The sequence below is a fragment of the Symsagittifera roscoffensis genome, unplaced genomic scaffold (assembly GCF_963678635.1).
Source record: "Symsagittifera roscoffensis unplaced genomic scaffold, txSymRosc1.1 SCAFFOLD_242, whole genome shotgun sequence".
In the NCBI taxonomy this organism is placed as follows: Eukaryota; Metazoa; Xenacoelomorpha; order Acoela; family Convolutidae; genus Symsagittifera; species Symsagittifera roscoffensis.
This window is the reverse complement of record NW_026970869.1, coordinates 6354-32215: the sequence shown is the minus strand read 5'-3', so window position 1 is coordinate 32215 and position 25862 is coordinate 6354. Positions and strand designations below refer to the sequence as shown.

Genomic DNA, 25862 nt, shown 5'->3' with positions numbered 1-25862 from the left:
GAAAATAAGATCCGCGAGGAGCAGACGGTGTACTTTATCTGAAATTACTCTATGAGTACACCCAAAAGGTCATAACTCAACAATTTCAAAAACTATTTTGATTTTGTAATCAGGAAAAATAGGCATCACGTGTTTGAAAATCATGAATAAAATTCGCCTTCCATTAGTATCTTTTAGCATCATCAGTAATTGTGAAGGAGCAGCTTTAATCGCAGTATGATTTAAAGTTATCTCGACTAGTCGCAGATTTTCAAAAGAATCTCATGTTTTGTCGACGTTCTTTAGATCCACGAAATCGTTTAGAGCCACGAAGTTTTTTCCGAGCTCTCGCAAATTATAGCAATACGTTAATTTGACCATATTTTATGCGCTGCAAGCGATTTTCTGCGCAAAAAGGCTCAAAATTAGTATGTATTGTCTACAAGTAGAAAAGTTAGAAAAGTTGTAGTAGAATTAAATAAATTTGGATTTCGTTAAATAATACCAACGTGGGTCAGCGTATCGAAGTTGTAGTTAGTTTCAAGATGGTTCAGTATTTTGCATGCGTGTTACGTGTTGTCTGTTTTCAGGCTGTGGTGTACACGAATGCGGAGATTCCTGGTCTGAAGGAGCATTTCCAGTGCACTTCAGTGACTTCATTCACCAGCAATGACCAGCGCAACTTCTACAACATCATCTACGCCACACTACATTTCTTCGTTCCCCTCCTGGTCACTGTGGCCTGCTATGCGTGCGTGGTGTTCCAGCTGTCAATCAAAGCGAGAAAGAGGTCAACCTCCAGCAAGGCCATCGGGGGCACTCAAAATGGCACCCATGATGGGTCCATATACTCCAACAAATCCACCAGGAAATGCAGTCTCAAAATGAACAGTAATTTTTACGTTAAGCCCGAAAGTAATTCTTTAAATTATCAGATATTTATATAATGTTTGATGCTTTTTGAGATAAGGAATCGTTTTACCAACACAAGGGATTTGGCTTTCAGTTTTTTACAATAACAGTTTTGACCAATTCAGCGCAGTTGACACTTGACAGGAATATTATCAATTAGTTAAGGCAAGTTTGCGTCTACAGGCGCATGAAAAAGCTAATCGAGTGATTAGAGTTGGTGAGAGGAAGCGGAATGTGTTTAATTAGCTGGATTTTAAAAATAACCGAAATCGTTGCTGCACAATTCGCTGCATCTTCTGTCTTCTTTTCTTTTCAGACATGCAGCAAGGCGGCGGAGATGCCGAGTCAAAGGGGCGGCCCCTGAAAAGAGCAGACACCCCCTGCAATTCCAACTCCACCACCCTGAATGTGAGATTGCAGCCAGCAGTAGTGCCCCAAGACAGCATCTCCGAAATGAATGAAGGTATCCAACCAAGCGGTTAATTGAAATTTGCTCTCCTTCTTACCATTAAACTATGGATCGGCCAAATCGAAAGAAACAATAAATTTTGAACAGTTTCAGTGCCATAATGCGGATTAGCTGCTATTTGGTGGCTTTGGTCTGAAACGAAATAACTCAATGTAAAAAATTAAAGTTGCCTGAAACGTTTATTGGCATGAATTTTAACTTTTGTACTTTTTCAAAAGAAGGCCGGATCAAGTTAACATCCACCACCCCAAATAGACCTAATTAAGATCCTCTATCTCACAGTTCATTTTCATTTAAATCTATTTAGCGCTGCATGTAAAATGCTCTATTCTGATTGGCTGAAAATTCGAACTCAGAACCAAATTAACATCCTCTCACCTCTCCCCTAAACGGATTTGGGAAAGGGGTCGGGGGGTGTGGAGGGCAGGATGTCAACTTGGTCTCATATATGAGTAGATTTATTGTGTTTGCCAAGATATTTTGCTGGTCGGCTGTTTAAATCGAGTTTCATCTTTGCCAAAACAAATTACAAGAAATGATGTTGTCCTCGTGTCATCTTTGTATGTTCAGCTCAGTAGCATATTGTACAAATCTAGAAATAGTTTTTCCCATATGCATCCGGTTATCGCAACTGACGTCCCTAAGGATAAAACAGGACAAGTTAAATGGTCAATCATACGTTTAGATTCTAATTCAGTAGTAACAAAGCCCAGTCTTTGCAATTTGGATAGTTGAAGGGCATTTTATAGGCAGTATATAGACTAATTAGCACTGAGGGTAAGAGGACGCTTGTATCTTTTCAGGCCTCAGACACCACTGTCGCTCCAGTAATGCCATGGCCCGTGCCCGCAACCGGATGTTGCTGATGACAGCCACTGTGACTATCCTCTTCATTGCAACCATTACCCCCTATTACGTCACAGAAGTACTTCTGGCTAAAGGCATGAAACTCAAATGGGTGAGTCTAATGCAACAGGGACCTTCAAGTAAAGCCCAAAGCTTAATTATTTGTTTCGTATTATAAGGCATATGAGAATGTGAATACAATAGGGCACTTTGTACGCCTATTTGCAAGATAGGTCGATAAAAAAAATTCAATTAAATAAGTCACTTTGGAATGGGATGATGACATTTACCGAACACAGTGGTAAAACGTGAAGTGTATTTTTTTTATAATTAGGTAACGTACATCTATTATGAGTACCTGAATAGAAGAGTATATAATATCCGAACATCTGAATTTACTCTAACTTCATAAAGTTTTTAAAGGACGAAAGTAGCGGATAAAGTTTGTTATTAAGACTAACGCAACAAAAGAATAAGTTCTGATTCGTCAGCCGATATACAGACAGATGATTTTTCTATAGCACCGTATGTCAGGTAGCTTAGCCCAAGTGGCGCCACTGCAGAAACTGCAACAAAGGATGCAGCGTAAAAACATTGTGGATGCGTGGCATGACATACCCGGGGGCACAAAAAACTTGCAAAGTAAAGTTTTTTCAAAAGAATAACAACAAAATGAAGTACCACCACCTGGGTGGGGATGAATAGAGGCAAAAGGCAGCATAAATTGATTTAACGACTCAAAAAAAATTAAGATACTGGAAAGTTTGTACAGAGTTTTAAGGCGGGAAAGTTTTTGACGGCTTGCACTAAATTGAATCATTCTTTGAACACGATGCCCATCGGGTACTGCCTTTGTTGCAACGAGCCTGGCTGTGCTAAGCTTTCAATGTTTTTCCGAATGAATTGGCGCTTTGGGGTAATTGTAGAGGTGGCAGCATCTGTAGAGGGCACTGGTGAACATCCTAAACTGAAATCACATTTTCTTTCACATCCCAAACTGAATGGCGAACGGGGCTACCGTACCTGGCCGGAGCCTTCCTATTTCGGCCTTGAGGAGTATGAGGAGCATGACGTCTGTAAATTGTTTTCATTGGGGTTGTGTAGGCTCGGGTCTAGGAAAGGTGACTAAAGAAGTGGATTTCTCTTCACTGGGAGGAACGAGTGCAGGGACCGGAGTGGATGATGAAGTGCAGGATGTTTCCGTGATTGTGTACGGGGATATGAGTGACGGCGTTTTCGGTCCTGAGGGTTCGGTCGCTGGCAGAGTGGTGACAGAGCTTTGGACACATTAAGCACCACCATAGGCGATTCTGAAAGCAATGGCGAGTACAATGGTGTCGAAAGCGTTTGCATGATATCTAGTGCCACGAGTGATTAGTGAGGAGCTGAACTGGCCCTCACTGCCCGACTGGGAGTCGACATATTTCTGGTAGACCGCGTTGGTGAGTTTGCCTGTTTGACTGCATCTGAGTGTCGAAGTCTGACAGGAAAACCACGGGGGTTCCGCTTTTTGCCTTTTTGAAGCTGGCACTATCGAGATGGGACACTTCGGAACGAAGCTGAGATTTTTGGCGCGAATTTTCATAAGCTTTTTGGTAAGCTCTGGCCGGCCCGGACTCCTTGTTTGGATGCCGCGGTACTTTTAGCTAAGACTTCACGAAAGTTAAAGTTTCGTTTTAGGATTTATGATTTTTGCAAAACACTTTTCCAGTGTCCGTGAAAAAAGTATTGTTTGTGACGCAAACTATCTTAAATTTTACAAATCTACAAAGAGGTTTTCAGACTTTCTATAAAAACTTTCTGAAAATTTTCACGCTGTTAGAATTATACAACAACAGAGATTCTAATTTACTTGAAGTAGTAAGCCTTGGAGGCGACGGGCCTGGCGAGATTGAGGACTCGGTGCTGGTGGCATCGGCTATACGGTCATAATATCTCAGGGTATCCTGACTGAGACCTTTTGTAAAGGAATTGGCCATTTCATTGTTTCTGGCACCGAGTTCGAGCATCAATTCTTGTTCCGTCTCCACATTGATGTTCCGCTTCGACTGACTCTACCTGTTAGCGACTTGTCCGAGGTCTTCGAGTTTTTTTTTGTTTTTGTCGGCATGCTTTTGGCTGGGTACTACTTACTCGAATCGCGGGACATATCTGGGCTGTTTGAACCAGTTTTCACCACCTTTGCTCTATCACGGCTGTAGTCAAGACTGTGTCTGTCTTCCGGTATCAGGAGGCTCCTTGCGAGGGTACTCTGATCTGAATTATTTTCAAGAATTGTATCACTGGCCAAAGAAAGTTCGGTTCTGGGTTTTCGGCCAATTTGTATCTCAAATGGTGATTTATTAAGAGTTGCATATTTGGATTTTCTGATATCATCAAAAATTGTATGTAGAACGCAATTAAGACCTTTGTAATGTCGACTCAACGCTTCGGTACCCAGCTTACGTTTTATCGTTTGAATTGTCCGTTCCACTAAGCCGCATACACGATGATACCCGACTGGGCAGAAGACATGTTTGGTCCCCAAATTATTGCAAAAATCTTTTAGTACAGCACTTTTAAACCCAGAGCCGTGGTCCTTGCGACTAGTTCTCGGTATGCCGTTCATACGTGTGTATGCTTCGAGTAAATTTAACTATCTTTTTACAACCGGTGTTTTTGTGAGAAGAACTTTCTCCCCCTTTTCGCCGGATAGCGGGCCCGCAAAATCTAATTGTAACCATCCTTAGGGGAGGAAATAGTCGGAAGTGTGAGTATTTGCAGTTTTAGACGACTCAAGATTCTTACAAAACGTCGTGCATTCCATGCACATTTGACACTTTTCGACTATCTACCGACTCAGGTAGGGCCACCATATGTACTCAGCCGCCTCGAACATGGCCTGTTTTCCAGTGTGAGATCGGGGTAAATGCATCAAGATTGCCGCATGCAGTTTAACCGGGATCGCCAGCTTGTTGTCAATGAGGATGCAGATGTCGACCACCGACGCTACTGGCCAGAACTAGGCGATGTATTGACCTTGTTTTGAAAAAGTTTGGACATCGTTGTCAAGAATTGCTCACGTCACCGGCCCGATCGTTGTCAGCTAACTCCGCTAACAGTCCAACGTCAAACAGACTGGGTAACCCCACGATTTCCCTCTTCTCCTGCGAAACAAATGGTTTCGTCTTGATTCCACTCAGTGACGGGAACTGACCTGACGGGCACGATTAGAGAGTCGTATTTGTTGGCACTTTTCGATGAATATCGCGATCGATTGAAGCGAAATTCTGGGAGGTCCCGATCGATTCCTCCTTGCTTGGCTTCTGGGAGAATAGAGCAGGTTGAATCTTACGAGTGGTCGGGAACGTACAGGGTTCGCTGAGGTCATTTCAACTATCTTAGGTGCAAGTGTGCTTTCATTTGGGCCTTGCGGAAAGTTTTCCACGAAGTCTAATAAGTTTTCTCGGACCGTCCTATTGTCTAGTTAGACCGAACACTCAAAAGGGAGGTCATGTTGAAATTTGAATAGTCAACTGTATTTGAGTGAATAAGAATGTGAAATTGATTCAGAAACTATTGGAAATAATCATGAGTTGCTGCATTTTGCAAACTTGATTTTGATTGGCCGAAAACAAAATCCCACGATCGGTCGCCCTCTGCCGGCTTGATGACTTTTATTGCGTTTTTTTTATTGGCTAATACGACCCGACTTTTTCTTGCGACCCTCCTGCGGCCAATGCCTTGACATTGAGTTAGAATTTGAACGGACGAAAATTTCCGTCAAAATACACGCCTCCTCAGCGGCAATTGACGTAAAATCAGTCTCAATTCTGATTGGATATATTTTTGCGACAAAAGGCCGAAGCCCTCTCGCGGCCCCCTGGCAGATTTCGTCACATGGTCGCCACCATATTTGTTCGCACCCTAGCGACATCTGACTGCAGGTTGCAGGCGAATTTGATTGGACGAGATTTGACGGTGATACTTTCTTCGTGGATCTGCGATACCACCCTCGTGAACTGATTGGCTTAGCAAATTCGTCATTATTTCTGCAATGAGGCCCAAGATTTTCTCTAATGCAAATTCTTGAGACTTACGTCGCTTTAGCGGGACCGGAAGACAACGCGGCGTTGGCTCGTATGTAATTGCATACTTACGTGGATTTTTCAATGGTTTTATTACAAACAAGTCATCATACACTGAAATGGGAGGTGCTTCGAATGTAGAATTTCGAGACAAATAGTCGGCCATACCTAAAGCAGCGCCGGGTACTTGCCTAATGTCGTAGTCGAACGGCAGTAATTGATCCACCCAACGTGTTAAACGGGATCTATACGGTTTATTTTCTTTATAATCTTTCAGGGCCGAAATTATGGCCTTGTGGTCTGTGAGTAAATCGAATCTATTGCCAAGTAGGTAGGTACGGAAAAGTTCTTTTGCCCAGACCACCGCTGTTAATTCGAGTTCATTCGTACTTTAGTTAAGTTCAGCGGATTTAAGAAATCGATCGAGAAGCGAACGAAATAGAACCCACAAACTTGTATCTGTTTCTTGTTCGAGACACACACCAAATCCACTGTGACTAGCGTCAAAATTTACTCGCGTATTCTTGGCAGGGTCATAATGGCAGGTCAGTGATTTCTGCAATGAGGCCCCAGATTCCCTATAATGCAAATTCTTGAGTAGCTTTCCAGATAAATTTCCTATTATTGCAGAGGTTTGAAGACTCTCGGAATTCGCTCGCAAGAATGAGAAGACCTGGCATAAAGTTTTGGCACAAGTTTTGTGATTAAGGGTACCCATGAAGGAATGTAACTCTCCTAAAGTCTTGGTGGAGGCAAAACTCTTGATAACGTCGTTTTTTGAAAAATTCGGGGAGTAACCTTTCGAGTGAATATCAAACCCCAGCCATTCAAGTTTATTAACCGCGAATTCACACTTTGGAAGTTTCAAGGCAAAACCTTCTTCGCCGAAACGGGAGAGCACCTTTTGTACTACTTCGTTGTGCTCTGTCAATGTACCTTTTGAGACCACGAGGATGCCATCTAGATAGCAAATAATTCCTGGGATACCTTGTAAAGTACAATCCACTGCCTTTTGAAACTTGGACGGCATATCCGCTTAGCCATTAAACCCAGTGTTGAATCGGTATGTCCTTGTTGATTCGCCCCAAACAATACTGAAATTACAATGACTACTTGTTGTCGCAGAAAGCTTGATTTAGCTGAACGCTTAATTTAGGTCAAGCGAGGTAAGTCACACCGAGCCTGGAACATCGCTTGTAGTGATCTGAGCGGCCAAGTTCTAAATAATTTTAACCATTTTTTGCATTAAACTAGGCACGAGTAAGTGTGTGAGACTCCTAGTCTCTAGGTGAAGCTTCAAAGTTGACAAATTTTTGCTATGTCGAGGCTTAATTCTAATTTTTATTAGTGCACTTTATATAGCTGCTTTTTTTCGTGATCTCGCAATTACATGCGAAGCGAAGCTTTGCTTCTACGTAAATTTTGATTTTCAAACATATTTGTTTTTAAAGAGCATAACTTTTTCTCTTTGCTAGAAAATTACTACTTTGAAAATGTTCAGTTGTCGAGAAAAGTGTTTTGTTCTTTTAACCAATTTAGATTTATTATTGCGTATAAAACGAAAAACACACTAACCTTACAAAATTATCAAACATTGCTCGCACACTTTTTTAAACTAAATTTTAATTTGAGTTTAAAAGCAAATTCTATCAAAGCAAATATACTTTAAAAACAAATATACTATGACTTGTAACAAAAACTGCCACAAATTAATTTAAAAAGTTTATAAAACAAAATGTTTATCAATTAATTTCTGGTAAACATATGGTCACCATTTTTCTATAGACTCCATTATTTAAATTCGTATCATAGGCATTTTTGGTATCGATGTCAAGCCGGGAAGTCATATACTACACTCAACATCAAACTATCAGCAGTGGTTTTGAAAGTTTTGAGAGAAGCCGCGAAGGATTCTAAAACAATCGGTAAATATTTTATTGTTCCGACCACTGAAAATGGGGAGGAACTTTCTATTTGGATGTATTTTATTTTTTTCTTTTTGTTTTCGACGCAAAATCAGGTACCACAAATAATCATTGGACTGTATTGAGCGATACAACATGTTGAAACCCTTGCAGTCGTGATTCAAACCACACCTAAAATTTCCATACGTTTTTTCCCCGCGTAGAAAAAAAACGGTGTAAAATTTTTGGTTCAATTTCGAGCTAATAAGTTGACCGTATACGCTTATAATAGCTTATTTAGGCTGAATTTCAGCCTTGAAAGCTTAGTTTTATTCAAGTAAAGATAGTTACTGCAGCTTTTTCAGCGCATTTTTGGGCATAAAGAACTTGAAAATTCAAAAAAATATTGCAAAATTTGAGAAAAAAATTGATTTTTTTTTCGTTTTTCTAGTTTTTTTGTCTCTTCAAAAACTGTTTTCCAATTGACTTATTTTACTATGACTCTCAAATATGCCTAAATTCCACTTTTTCGTTCAGATTTTTTATCATAACATGCAGAAAAAACTGCACAGTAATCGGCTATCCTTGTTTCATTTTGTTTATACACTTTTGTTTGTCAAAATAATCACTTTTTTATTGTTTTTCTTTGTTAAAATTCCTCTGTCCTACTTTTTTAATTTCTGTTTCAATCCATTGATGATTGATTTATGAAATGAATCTGTATTTCCAAAATGTGAAAATTGTATACGTGCTCTCAACAAATCTATCAGAGCTGTAACTTTGATCATCGATCTTTAATCAGAAAAAATGTACAGTTGTCATCCAAAGATCACCTTGAAAATCAATAAAACTTGTTATTACTTTCCAAAGTGTGTTAGTTTCCTTAAATATAAGCAAACTTATTCCAAAAAATTTTGAATAAGCCAGATAAAGAAGAAAAATGGAATTATGAGCAATTCTTGTGAAACTTTTTGAAATAAGTTCGTGAGGTGATCAATTGGCCATGTTAAAGCTGCGATGCACAGGAGACAATCATTTGCATCAGGCGATTATTAGGAACATTTTTATGAAGGATTTAAGATCAGTTTTCAAATTTCGTAACTATATCGTAATTAAGGGGCTTTAAAAGTGCAACTGGATTAAGAGTTGTATTAGCAACCTTTTTAATCTTTCTTGAAAATTGAAATGATATACGGTCGCGGTAGAGGTTAGTTAGCCACTATCAGTAGCAAGAAAACCTCTTGATTTAAGCGATTATCTTCTGTCTTTAACCTCTCTGGATAAAATTTTTTCTTTCAATTCTCAATAGAAGTCTTTGCAAAGTTGTGATACCCGAGGTGACAAAAGTGAACAAAAATCGATTGTGTACGGGAAAATATACAAATTTAATGCACGTTGTAATTTAAAATAGAGAAACTTCAATTATGTAGTTTTATTAATCGATTATAATGAATTTTATTTTGCAAAAATTTCATACTGTATATCTTCATTAAACAATCAGTACCAAAACACTCTAAAACTGTTTTTCTGTATCAAATTTCCTGCATACTATATACATATTGTATACAGATTATCTAGAGATTATCTATAAGATTAACTTCAGATTATCTAAACATTATCAGATAATATGCTGATTTTATTCAGACAATATACAAACTATATACTGATTTTCTCAATACTGTCGCCAATAAGATGATCAGATTGTATTGAAATTATTTTATAATGCAGGCTTTTCATTGAATTTTTCTTTCCGAAGCTTGCTTTGAAAAAAAAAAAATTTCTGAATGGGTTGCTGCAAAAACTAATTGCTTTATGTTGAACTTTCTAATTTTTTATTGATGTTTTTCTAGCAAAACTGGGCTGAGAAGGTTGATCTTTTAGTTGGCAATTGAAAAATATTTGCACAAATTTACTTTTATCAACGCGGGTACCCTTAGATTGCAAAACCTTTGGTGAGCCTCTTACAACTTGAAGTTTGCGGTAAACAAATTCTCTCAAGTGAGTTCAGCTCGCTCTAATAATGAGGAAAATTTTCCTGATAACAAAGTTTTGTTAAATTTGTGAAAAATTTATTAATATAAATTATGAATGGCCAAAACTGAAATTGTTGCGACCTATATGGTTTTTAGGCAATTTAATAAGTTCATACAGACTGTATACAAAATATGTACAGATTATCATCAACAGCTTATCTATAGATTATATACAGATTATACACAGGTTTCAATGTATAGAGATTGTATACTGACTATATGCAGATTACCTACAAACTATATACAGGCTTTATGGAGTATAGAAGAATCGATTGTTTTGGCACTAAAAACCATTTATTTTTGGTTTTGGTGGAAAAAAAAATAGATTCTATCTGTATAGAATCGAATATCGTCCGCAAAATGGTTGTAGATAAATCAATTTTCTACATAAGTTAATCTGTAGTTTTTTATGTATATAATCGAGTTTTATCCGTTTTTGTCACTGCGGGTACACAGCTTAAATTTATCAACTCTTAGCAGAATTTGTCTTTTAGCAGAAACAAACATTCAAAAATACTTTTTTTGGATGATGGATGAAATTTGGGCAAGTAATTAAAAACTGATGGAATTTGTGATTCATATTATCTATAATTCTGTTGACTTGGCTGAAGTTATACATTGTAATTTTATTTGTATTTGCCTTTTGCAACATTGTTTATTTTTTGCTATGAACCGCAGAAGGGGTAACGTCTTACAAAATTCTTTGTTTCTGCTAGCTTCTTAATTTATTGGTTATCCTTTTCTGTTTGTTTCAACCTTGTCAAGCGCAGTTTTCTGTAAATTCCGCTAAACACTGAACCGTGGCTCCGCCACTTTCGCCCTACATGTGAATTGTTTTGACAATTACTCTCTGGTCTGACTATTTTCCTATTGTTAATGATTTGATTATCGAGTATTCTACCGAATCCATGAATCATTTTCTAAATGGTCTTCACAGCAAATTTTGAAAAGTCCTCTTAATCCATCGGAATTTCTAAACAGACGTTTTGACCAGACTTTATATGCGCTAAATGGTCTCAAATTTGACTTACAAGCAATGATTCATAACAGGCGACAATTTTTATTTTTCTAAGAGGCGACTATTCGTTACAAGCGACGATTCGTGTCAATGATTTGTTTAGTTTCTAACAATCATAAAAAAGTTAAAAATTTAAGGAACATAAAAAGATTTAAAGAAATCAGAAATCAAAGATAAAAGCTAGTTCCTGTAGTATATTACTAATTCGATTGTTCTGTTAGTTTTTTTTTATATCTCAGACAATTCTAACTGCGCTTTTTTGTATTTCGCTGTTTTTAATGCCTTTTCTCTGGATTTTGTTCTCACTAGCTTATTTTCAGCTAAACTTTGTTCGGGCTGAATAAATTCAATGAGTTTGTGGATAGTTGGGTGCGTATAGCCAATTGCTGACTGGAAAGCACGTTGTCAACCATCCACCGAGTTGTTCATCTCTTGCTTTTGATCTCGCGCGTCTCAAACTGACTCCAGTGATCTGTGGGGAAGGAGTTTGGTTGGCGTTTTGTGCGAGACATTGGACCAAACCATATCTTTTCAAAACATTCCACATTGGAATGATTAAAGAACTTTTGCCCAATTGATTGTACAGGCATTTGAATCCCAGCTTCAGGTCACATATGGGGATAAGTACCAGCAAAAGGAATAATTTATTTAGAATTCGCAGTTTTTCGTTAGATCTATAAAAAATAGCCAAGCTAGAAAAAGCAGCCTTTGATAATGGCACGTGTGAACGCTGAATTAAAGGCATTGATTGACGGTTTTCCGAAATTGAGCAAAAATTTGGCAGGCTCCAGGCAATGATTTGACTGTTTCTGTTATTCAAAAACCCGAACTGCTTCAGTTCTTCAAAAGCTTGGAAAATGAAGAACTGTATCGGAAGAACTGTTTTTAGTTCTGCAAAAGCATGGAAATTCCCGCTCCCTCTATGGTTATTTTCAAGAGAAATGCTGGTCCAATTTTTCATGGGTTTATTGGTATCGTTGCACATACCAATTTTACTTTCCATGAAGTTGTTTAAGGTCCAGTGCAAAATTCAGTTGTCTGAGACCGACTGGAATTGAAAAAGGACAAATTTGGACAAAAAAATTCCAAAAAATGCCTGAAAACATGTTGTTTATTCGGCCTCTTTTTTCAAAATTTTGCCTGCGGCGCAGAACATTTGGCGAAAACAGGGCCTTTTCAGTGCTTTAAGGCAGCCCGGAAAATCAGTTTTGGCAACCTAAAATTTTTTTAACAAAATTGTTGATTTTTTTAAAATTCAACTCCCCTCCCCCTCGCCCTCGTATCCTATATCTTAGATCCACCCCTGCTTAAAAAATATGGCCGTTTGCTCTGAATATTGCTCTTCAACTACATTTAACACTCATAATTTCACTTAATAATTATGGAACCTGATCTAGACTACATTTTATGATTGGATAATTTAGATATTTTACCAATGTAAAGTATTTAATATTAACCAATCATGATCCATCTAACTAACAACCCACTTATTTGTAAGTGCTGAAGTTACTTGTAATTTCAGCACCAGAGAGATTTGAATTTAACTTAGAAATTAGTTGGACTCTCCCGAGCACTTCAGCAGCCGCAATAAACCAGTATACCCTAGATCTATTGAGCCTAGCAGAGACTAGTTAAACAACCTGAGACTAGATAGTATAAGAGTAAGATTAGGATCGGTATTAGACTAAGAAGTTGCACGAATCTATCCGGCCGAAAATAAGATAGCGTGACGAGCAGACGGTGTACCCTATCCGAAATTACTCTATGAGTTAACCAACTCGGTCCTAACTCATCTGGTGCGACCATAAGTCTCGAACAAGACCTTAATAGCTTAGAATTAACCAAAATAGATTAGAAATTAGACAAAAACATTTAAAAAATGTTATACGACAATAATTTAATCGAAATGTCTCTACGACTCAATAGATCAGAGCCAATATTCCGAACCATAACAGAACTACCCGGAATTGGAAGAAGACCTCGAACCAGAGACGACATACGACAAAGTAGAAATTTGCCATATAGCTATATGATAGTTAGGCAAAAACCAGAACAAACTTTTATATTTAGAATACTACTGGCAATGAATTTAGATTTTCATTTGCAAACATAAAACCTTGAAGTTAATCTTCAAAATCATTTCAGGCGCTAAACAAAATTATTAATATACAATAACGATTGATAAAAAGATCTAAGATCGTTTTCCTAAAACTCTGCAGTAATATACAAAACATGTTTGAAAAATATTTATTGAAAAATAAAAAATAAAAATTAGTAGCATGACAATAAATGGTTAGTAATCATAAATCATCCTGTTGTTCCAGCTCCATCACCTAAAACATAACAGCAATCATAAACCCACTAATATCATCAAAACACTAAATCTTTCCTTTACACACATTTAAAATTTTATTAAAACTTAAATTCACTTAATTTTAAAACCAGATCATCAAGGCTTATCCTTGGATCTTAAATCATTTTCTACTTAATTAAATTTCAAATTTGATCATCAAGGCTTATCCTTGGATCAAACAGAACAACTTTGTTCTCCCCCACCCACTTAATTAGTGTCTAACGACCTCAAACGTCGATTCACTACCCAACCCTTTCTAAAGACCTAAGAATAATAGAAATTTTTAAACAAAACTAATCATTCAAATTAGGATAAACAGTGAAGAACTTCGGTTATTCATCCTTCACTTGACCCCCCCCTCTTACCAGACCCAGGATAAATCTTAGACTTAGTAAGTTTAAAATAGTATCTAACGAACTACTCGCGTTCTAATTATACCTGAACCCTGTGGATCGATTTACTATTCTCCAACCCTTGAACACAATCACTACCCCTAAGTAAGATTAAGTAAGTTAACACCTTAACTTATACTAGCCACGAGAAAGTAAAAAATCATTCTTCGGAATCGATATACTTTTCTCTCCAACCCTGAACAAATAGACCCAGGTTAGGCTAACCAAAAAATCGTAAGAACTAACAGTTTAAGAAAATAGAAACCATTTAACAACCTTTTGCATCCGTCATCCTAAACCTTATGTCATTTAAAAACCTAGGAAATAAACAAACAATCGTTTTACACAATTGTGAAATAGATAACAAAAAATACGACCTTATAATCACACCTCATACACAAACAGTTGGATACATTCGAACAAAACGACAAACACTAAAAAGAAAAATAATAACGAAACAAAGACAAATAACACGATAAAGATTTTCAAAAAATCGAAACGCATTTTCAGAATCAGAAACCAACAGTTTAGACGAACTTTACAAACTAAAAGAATCAATAGATAAAAATTGCCCACTTCACGATCAATTATATTTTTCTGACTCAGAAACAACTTCAAATTCATCAAAAAGAGGAAAAAGAAGAATAAAAAAGCAGTATAAACACAAACCAGTACATTTATACAATTGGAATCAACCAATTCGACACATTAATAATTACATATTAACAGTCATCGAACGAAAAAATGAGCTCAACGCACACCCCAGGTGAAGAAAGTCCAGATGATGATGAAATCTTTCCTTTTATAGTAGATGCAACCACTGATAGAGGACAGCATATATTTTGCAAAAATTTACTATTAAATTTATTTGAACCCGGAATCAGTCCATGTAAAACAGAGTTCCCAGATGTAAAAATCAAAAGACAAATCATAGACCACTACTTAAAAGATATATGCAACATAACACAACAGTATGGAATCTACTCCATAGAATTCACCTCACCAAACCATAATAATAGAAAATATACAATCCAAACAGACGATCTTGATTTAGAATTTTCAAAAGTTTTTTCAGAATATATAAAAAGCATCCAATATCATAACTCACAAAGAGCAAACTCCATATTCACCAATGAAGTTTTCGCAATAATATATAGTTATATTTCGATATTAGAAAACGAAATCCCAATAACAAATGTCTCACCGACAGAAACATCTAAACATTTGAAAGTACGACATGAAATCACACTACTCTCTAGTTATTTAAACATCATTAAAGAAAATTTCACGAAAGACGACGTTTCACAACATACAAAACACGATCTACAAAAAATTTTGGCATGGTTCATAATAGATTATTTCACACACAATATTGATTTAATTGCACAAGCAAGAAAAAAATTTAGACCCCAAAACTCGAACGATTTACTATTCTCCAACCCTTGAACACAATCACTACCCCTAAGTAAGATTAAGTAAGTTAACACCTTAACTTATACTAGCCACGAGAAAGTAAAAAATCATTCTTCGGAATCGATATACTTTTCTCTCCAACCCTGAACAAATAGACCCAGGTTAGGCTAACCAAAAAATCGTAAGAACTAACAGTTTAAGAAAATAGAAACCATTTAACAACCTTTTGCATCCGTCATCCTAAACCTTATGTCATTTAAAAACCTAGGAAATAAACAAACAATCGTTTTACACAATTGTGAAATAGATAACAAAAAATACGACCTTATAATCACACCTCATACACAAACAGTTGGATACATTCGAACAAAACGACAAACACTAAAAAGAAAAATAATAACGAAACAAAGACAAATAACACGATAAAGATTTTCAAAAAATCGAAACGCATTTTCAGAATCAGAAACCAACAGTTTAGACGAACTTTACAAACTAAAAGAATCAATAGATAAAAATTGCCCACTTCACGATCAATTATATTTTTTTGACTCAGAAACAACTTCAAATTCATCAAAAAGAGGAAAAAGAAGAATAAAAAAGCAGTATAAACACAAACCAGTACATTTATACAATTGGAATCAACCAATTCGACACATTAATAATTACATATTAACAGTCATCGAACGAAAAAATGAGCTCAACGCACACCCCAGGTGAAGAAAGTCCAGATGATGATGAAATCTTTCCTTTTATAGTAGATGCAACCACTGATAGAGGACAGCATATATTTTGCAAAAATTTACTATTAAATTTATTTGAACCCGGAATCAGTCCATGTAAAACAGAGTTCCCAGATGTAAAAATCAAAAGACAAATCATAGACCACTACTTAAAAGATATATGCAACATAACACAACAGTATGGAATCTACTCCATAGAATTCACCTCACCAAACCATAATAATAGAAAATATACAATCCAAACAGACGATCTTGATTTAGAATTTTCAAAAGTTTTTTCAGAATATATAAAAAGCATCCAATATCATAACTCACAAAGAGCAAACTCCATATTCACCAATGAAGTTTTCGCAATAATATATAGTTATATTTCGATATTAGAAAACGAAATCCCAATAACAAATGTCTCACCGACAGAAACATCTAAACATTTGAAAGTACGACATGAAATCACACTACTCTCTAGTTATTTAAACATCATTAAAGAAAATTTCACGAAAGACGACGTTTCACAACATACAAAACACGATCTACAAAAAATTTTGGCATGGTTCATAATAGATTATTTCACACACAATATTGATTTAATTGCACAAGCAAGAAAAAATTTTAGACCCCAAAACTCGAACGATGATACCGCTATCACAGAACAATCAGATTATGTTTGGGACCCCGAATGGTCTCATCCCGCATTTATAAGCTTCCCACAATCAATCTCAAGTCAAGCAATAAGTACGATATCTTACATAAGAGATTATGTAAAAGTAATACCATTAACCATTGATGCAACACCATTAAACTATAATACATTTTTGCCCGATACACAAAATAATAGTTTAAACTCTACAGTTATACACAATGAAAACCTCAATGGAACTAGGAATCTTACTCAACAAGATATCCAGACACCATCACACTTCATAAATGAAGAAATTGTACACACAACAACTACACAACAAAGTATTTCACCAATACGCCCAAATTTAACAACACCAAGAAATACAAATCCTTCACAAACACAGGTAACCTTACAATCAACCGTTAAACCTTCGGTTGCCCCTAAATATTCACATATAGATTACCAAACATACAGACCCATGACAATACCATCAAAAACACGCAAAACATTCACTAGAAACAACTTTACAGACCATAATTATAATTATACACATCCATCAAAAACATATAATCAACCACAAAGAAATTTTAACCAATATACAAGATCTCGAAATTGGGATAACCCAATGACCCAACCTAATTCAATAAATTTCCAAACAAATCCTCCACAGGATCACAGTGAAAATTACCCATTTTTTCAACAAAATAAAAATAAAAAACAGACATCTTATCAAATGGATTATTTATCCTCAGATGATGATTTCTTACAACCAGATATATTTGCACCAAATACTCAAGAATATCGTAGACAAGGAATACAGAGAACACGTACAAATCATAGAAATTTTTCTCCACAACCAATAGATGCACAACATCAACAACCAATTCAACAACAAAATCTAATTAATACACAATCTTTTCAACCAATTCAACAACAAAATCCAATGATTGCACACTCGTATCAAGCATCACAAATGCAAAATGAAATACCACTCCCATATTATCTCCAACAACATGAAATAACAAGAAACCAACTTTCAAATTTTTCTCAAATGCCAAATGCAGCAGAATCATTACAAATGACAATGAATCCATACCTTATGGGTGGATCATCAATAACATCAAACAAACCTTTAATGGTTTTCACAGGAACAGACCCTGAATACTCTGTAGAAGATTATTTAAATGCAGTAACAGCAAACCTGATTTTAAATATTGGACCTGAACCAATTAATACGCCACTACATCAAAATTGGATACATCGACGCACAGCGTTAATACAAACAACCTTAGATGGCGCAGCCCAAAAATGGTTTTCAGTACTACCTCTAGAAATAAAATCAAACTGGAAAAGGTTTACACAGGAATTTTCAAAAATGTTTGACTCCGAAAGAAACAAACAACAACAAAGAGTTTTATGTAATGAAATTCGCAGATTACCAAACGAAACCATCAAGCAAATAGCAGTACGAATCGAAACACTAGTTCGAAAAGCATATTCATTAAATACACACGACTATAAAAACACAAAGATGACAGAAATCTTAATGATGACCTTAACACCACAATTAAGGAAAATAGCAATAAAAAAGAGAGCATCCCATCCTTCTTCAATTCGAGAACCCGATTTAGATTTTCGAAAACTAGTAGACAAATTAGAACAAGCAGAAATCACGATGAAACTAGAAGAAACGGAAAATCTGAAATTACAATACGTTAACAGAATTGAAACGACTCCCACTAATATTAATAATATACAGGAATCAGAGACAGACCTCGTTGAAAAAATCACTGAAATACTCAATATTTACGAAAAGAACCCAAACTTTAAAGGCAAACCATCTTTCAAAAAATGGTGTAATTATTGCCGACGATACGGACATAGTATTTCCGAATGTAGACAAAAACAGCAAGACAATCAAAATAAACCTCAAAAATATAAAGAACCAAATAAATCATTCTATCAATACATGAAAAAAGATCAAAATCTACCGAACAAAACAGTCTACAGCAACAACAGTTCAGGAAAACCACTCCCGAACAATACAAATTATACAAGAAATCAATCACCATATAACTCAAGTTATAGAGGAAGATCACCAGAACGAAGAAACACGCATAATTCATCACAAAATCACTACAATAGACAAAATAGTCGAAATAACTACTCCAGATCAAATTCAAATACACAACGATTTGTTTCCAGATCTAATTCCCAATCAAGAAATAACTACTATCCAAACAACCAATCACGAAATTCATCATACAATAGGAATAGAAACTACTCCTATAATCGAAATAGAAGTTATTCAAACAACCGAAACCAGAATTACCCGAACAATCAATCAAGGAATAACTCATATAATAGATCGAACTATAACAGACAAAACAATAATTACCAAAACAGATCGCGAAATAATTCACAAAATCGACACTCAAGTTATAATAATCGTTATAGAAATTATTCCCAATCACCACACCGGAATAATAATAACTATAATAATTCTAATAATCGCCACAGAAGTAGTACACCTAAACATCAAAGACAAATCAATCAAGTACAATCTAATCCAGAAAAAACATCAGACCCTCCAGGTATTGATGACACAGTAACTGATACGTTACAACTCAATCAAATAAACTGTACATCATCAGATTCAGAAAGTGATACTGAAAACACTCTTTCTATCAATATGATAAAAGTCGAAAATGACTATGAATCTGTCATATATGAACAACCCTTTTCATCACACATATATGAAAATCAATCAGAATTTCTTCAAAATTATTACACTACACCCATAAATTCCACACCAACGACGCAAGAAACAAATGAGATTAACACTACAAATCAAACCAATAAAAATACCAAAACAAAATGCTTGAATACAAACCACATTTATCAAAATATACAAAAAGAACAACCCAAAGAAAAAATTTGGACAATACCATTTCTCTTAGAAAGCCCAAGAAATAAAGAATTTCAACCACCAGACCTTGAAATAGATTTTTTAATTGATTCAGGAGCAGAATCAAACATAATAAACATCCCCACATGGAATGAAATAAAAACTTTACACCCAAAGCTAACACCTCTTGAAACCTCCAGTAAGTTAGCAACGGCACAAGGATCAACATTGATAAACTACGGAAAAATCCAATTATTTCTCCTCCCCACCAGAACAATGGAGCAAAGCAAAATTTTAAATAAGCCATTTAAACAAATATTCCATATCACTGATATTAAATATAATATCATTGGAATACCATTTATTTCGAAGTATATACCAACAATTAACATCCTAAATAGTAAAATATTAATCAAAGATAAATATACAAAAACAAAAGAGACATCCTTAACATTTTTTCAAAGATTAAATAAACAACCACCATTCTTTTCAAAATTTTACCCAATATATAACCAACAAAGAAAACACTTGAAACCACTATCAGGAAACATCTATAATTTTTCAATCAAACAAGTTCACCAATATGATAAAAAACAAAACAAACAAAAATTTTATATGTCAGATTTTGAATTCAAACCTATTCATAAATTTTTCAAAATCACAATCTCATCAATAAAATATTTGAAAAACTCGAATTCAGATATTATTTCCTTACATGTATACAACAATACACCTTACCAAGTAACATTACCTTTAGGACTTTTAGGCTATTGCGAAACCAACGCTACAATATCACCAATACACGAAAAAGCCTATCGCGTAAATAATATACTCCAATTACTAGATATTTGCCAATCTACAATTCTTAATGAAGAATTATCTATAAATAATATAATAAGTAACGAAAACAGAAATACGGATTATTTCACAAAAACTCCATATTTCAAACCTACATTCAACATAAGTAACTACACAGAGGACCAACAGAAATTTTTAACAATGTTTAATTTCCAACATTCACAAATAACACAAGACGAATTCGAAAAGTTAGCCAAACAGCTAATTAAATATTCATCAGTCTATGCAACATCTAAATTTGATGTTGGCAAAATCAGCTCATCACTACAACTCCCATTAAAACCAGACGCAGTTTTCAAAAAACAGAGAGCAAGTAAAGTACCAATTCACTTACATGATAAAGTGAACAGATTACTCGATATTTTAGAACAATACAACATTATATCACCAGTTAATAAAGAAGAACAACCAAAAGGGAACACATTCATCAACCCCGTTATCATTCTAGCTAAAGGAGAATCATTAAAAATCGTTCTCGATGCTAGATACCTCAATTCACTTATAGATGAATCAAAATGTAATTGGCCCATTGAACCAATACAAGTTATTTTAACAAAAATAAACGGCAAATACTTTACAACCGCCGATATGAATAGTGCATACAATCAAATGCCACTAGATGAACAATCACGACGTTTAACACAATTTGTTATCGGAAACCAACAATATGAATTCAACCGCTTATTCTATGGAATATCCATAGGACCAGCAGCATTTTCAGCTTTTATGAGCAAAATTTTTAGACCACTAATACTCAAGAAAAACGCAATCACCTATTTAGACGATGTTTTTATGCAATCACAAACAAAAGACGAGATGTTCAATGTTTTAGAAAAATATCACCAAATACTTCAGAACGAAAATCTGAAGGCCGCCCCCGATAAATCACACTTCTTTTTGACAAGAGTTAAATTCTTAGGACATAATATAGAAAGAAAAACAATCACTCCATTGAAATCACGCATTGACGCTATTCAAAAACTTCAACCACCAACAAATAAAAAGAAAATCCAAGAATTTCTTGGAATGTTAAACTTTTTAAGTAAATATGTTTATAAAATGCAATTATATCTACGACCATTTTATAACATCCTTAGACAACAAAATAATTTTGAATGGAACACAGAACATCAAACACGATTTGAAGAAATAAAGAAACTTTTAACTGAACAAATTTCAAACACAATTCCAGATTCAAATCAACCATTTTATGCAATGTGCGATGCTTCGAACTTTGGCATCGGTGCAGCACTATTACAATCACATAATGGTACAAATAAAATGAACCTCATATCAGCAAATTCTCGATTATTCACTCAAGCAGAGCTACGACTCTCAACTCTAATGAGAGAATGTACAGCCATAATATATACACTGACAGAATATGAATTTCTGATACTTGGATCAAAACATCCAACAGTTCTATTCACAGACCATAAACCAATCATCTTTCTCTTTACACAAAAATCTAACCCAAACCAGCGAGTTTACAGATTTCAACTAATTCTAATGAAATTTCCAAACCTACATATAGTTTGGACTGCAGGAAAAAATCTTGCATTACCAGACACCTTAAGTCGAAATACACCACCTGAATTACTTACACGAAAAACAACAGTTGAAATACCCAAAAACATAAAATTCTACCTTGCAGAAAACGAAACATCACCCCGATTGGAATGCAAATATGCAGTAAAAACTGATATTGAACAATCACAAATAAATAGTTTACAACATTTCCCACTTTATTTAGATTGTCAAAATAATCATTATGAAGTTGATTTACTTGGAACATCAACTTTCAAACCAATCCCATATTCTCAATGGATAAAAAATAACACCCAACAAAAACGAACAAAACAACACCCGCCTAAAAAAGACCATTTTCCACTAATTGAAAAAGAAGATTTAACTGATAAAATAAATTTATCAGGACCACAAACAAATGATTCAAAATACACAATAAATCAAGTTTTTGACCTTCACGACCCACTTCATACAATACCCTTATCTAAATTCGAAATTGAAAACATTTTTCTCCCTCCAACAGAAACGATTACAATTTCAACACTGAAACAATATCAAAATCTTGACCCGATAATTAGACAACTAAAATCATGGCACAAATATAAAACTAAACCTGTCAAGGCAGATTCAACCATTCTAGGAAACAAAACACTCCTCCGATACTTTCGTAAATTTAACAACACAACAATTAACGAAAATACAGACCTTTTAGAGTATAACCTGAATGAATCTACAGTTCCCTGTCTCCCTTTAAGTATGATTCTTATAGCTTTTAATATTTCACATACACAAAATATTAAAGGACACTCTGGATCAGAAAAAACATATTCAAATTTTATACAAAATTTTTACTTCCCAAATGCACCAATTTGGATAAAAGTACTATGCAATGATTGTATAGTATGTCAACTAAATAAACCTTACCCAAATCAAAAACAAATAGCACAAAAACAAGATTTTAAAGGACAAAGCTTGTACTTTAACCATCGTATCTCATTTGATACTAAAGGACCAATTTCACCCTCATCCGAAGGAAACTCCTACATTATGGTAATTGTTGACGCATTTACACATTATGTAGCACTTAACCCAGTACCACATTGTAACGCTTATTACGCTTACACAACACTCTATGAACACTGGATAGCAAAATTTGGACTACCAGAAATTTTAGTTACAGACAACGGTACAGAATTCATAAATAATGAAATTATCACACTATGTCATTTATATAACATTAAACACAAACCACGTACATCTCATGCACCTTGGACAAACGGCTTAGTCGAAGGTATGAACCGTTCATTACAAGAATATCTTAGATGTATCATCAACGGAAATGATACAAAATATACCGAATGGTCAGCAGATGTAAAATTACTTCCCTTAGCATATAATTCACAAATTACGACAACTTTAGGAATGTCACCATACGAAATGGTTTTTAACCAAAAGCCACGCAAACCAATAATGTTTACAGCAAATTCTCATAAAAACGCACAAGGTTATTGTCAACCAAATAAAGACTCAATTTGTTATAACCTACCTTTACATACACACGATGAAGATCATTTTCATCACCCACAAATTCTTAAACTAGCCTCCGGTACACACACCGAATGGATTCTAAATAGAGATAAAAAACACAATGAAATTTATCAAAAAATAACAAAAAAGTTATTACAAAGACAAAACATTAATGAACAAATCAATTCACGTTTTACACCAGCCTCCGAATTAAAAATTGGAACATTTGTTTTAATACCTAATTTTAATACTCAAAAAGGAATTTCTAAAAAATTACAACCCCTTCGAAAAGGACCATACCAAATAATTGCAAAACCCACTGATGTCACATATAAAATTACCGACTCAAACAAAAAAGAAATCGTTCAACATCGAAACAACCTATTACCTTATTACCCAAAAGAATACGCACTCCGCGAATTAACTCAATTATATTCTTTCACAGGATTAAAAATCATTCAAAATGAACCACATCTGAAAAACACAGAACAAAATGATAACCCCACCGAAAATCAAAACACAAAACCAATCGCCACCAAAAACAATACACAAAACCATAAAGAATCCCCAAAACAAAGAAAAAATAGAAAAATGACCGAACAAATAATACCCCAAGAACAAATCGACAAATCAGAAAATAGAAAAACAACAAGACTCCGAAATCAACCACGTAAAAACTATAAAATATTCATCCCCCAATCTAAAATTTTAAAGAAAGTGGAATTTCAAAAGTAATTTTAACATTATACTTCACAATCTTGAAACCTCCGAAACATTTTCCATTTACATTTTTCAAAATAACATGCTGACAAGTACGCAATAATTCTAGTTCAAAATAGACCAATAGGATTCATCCAATCCGTCACTTTCTCTAACTCAAACTAAGACCAATTAGACGAATCATATAGAACTCCAGGCACATCTATAACTATAACTTTACGACCTCCAGGTCAAAAATAAGCAAACCACTCCAACTTGACAACTAAAATAAATATCACCATAATACCGTACCCCTCCCTTATCTAATAACCCAAAGATCAACAATATTTCCCCAACTCAGACCACGAATACCCCCAAAACAAATTTGTTAACTTAGCCTAAAGTAACAAAATGAACATTTTAATTAGTCTAAAGTATAAAAATCTCACCATACCCCGGATCATTTGACAAACAAAAATAAAGAAAAAGACGACCTCCCAATCACCATGAAAATTGCCCCCAACAATTTTTTACAAAACTCAACCCACTTGTCAAAAAACCAATAAATAATCCGACCACACTAGAAAATCGCCTCGAACAGCAAAAAATATTCGACCAAGAGATCATTTCTTAAATGCTCTTCTCTCAATCAGTTACTCAAATACTCATAAATCTTAAACATTTTTTTACAATACTTGAAACCTTTATAATACTTCTTTTTGATATACTTGAATCTTTTCTAATAATCCTAATCATTTTTTGTAACATTTTTTTAATTTTCTACACTATACTCGAACTATTCCTCCAACTTTCCAAAACCCTTGATTATATCCACAGGTACGATTTATACAACTTGTCTAAATGATACGAACAATTTTCAGTAGAACTGATATTTTTTTATTGTTTGTAATTTTCATAACATTTTTATCATCCCTCATTTTGACAATATGTAAATGTATAAAGAAAGCAATCTTCACATTTGCCCTAGCAACAATCCTTCTAATTCTTTTTTTGGAAGAATATTATAATAAACATAAACCTTCCCACTAAAGTAACAATTCAAAAATCCATCAAAAATTGCTACCCAACAGTCACAGAATCAGTCTTCACCGACATCATCCCAAGATAACCCAACACCACCTTCAACTACTCAAAATCCTCAAACATCTACACGAATTTCTTTTCAAGACAATCCATACACTTTTGAAGAACGACATGCTCGTTTATCAGAACCACTAGAACCAGTTCAACGACAAGCACCTCTAAGCGAACCAACATATAACCTATACCCAACACTACCACAAGAACTAAGTAGAATAAGAAATCCTAGTCAAAACCAAAATACAGTCGAAATAAATAGACAAATTATACATCCTCGACGAAACAGAAATTTTCAAACTCCCCGAGTTCATTTTGATATACCTCAATCCCCATCACAAAACACTCCAGAAAACCCCATTGGTATATTACCAGAAACCCCTACGCTTCTATCACAACGTAGCACCTCAAGCCTACCATCAGATTACTTAGGTTCAACACCAACATCTGAACAAATACGTGAAAATCCCTTTAACCCCCCAAACCAGGCATCACGACTA

General features: G+C 35.0%; 1 protein-coding gene across 1 annotated transcript in view; it reads left to right on the top strand.

Annotated features, from left to right (window-relative positions):
* Positions 1-3498, top strand: part of LOC134856016 (annetocin receptor-like) — a gene marked incomplete at its 5' end in the record, with an annotated part of 45341 nt that extends 41843 nt beyond the window's left edge. Inside the window, 4 exon segments of the mRNA XM_063872388.1 lie at positions 570-870; positions 1208-1354; positions 2164-2346; positions 3311-3498. Of these exon segments, the coding sequence (XP_063728458.1) occupies positions 570-870; positions 1208-1354; positions 2164-2346; positions 3311-3498 (819 nt within the window).
* Positions 3499-25862: the final 22364 nt, after the last annotated feature.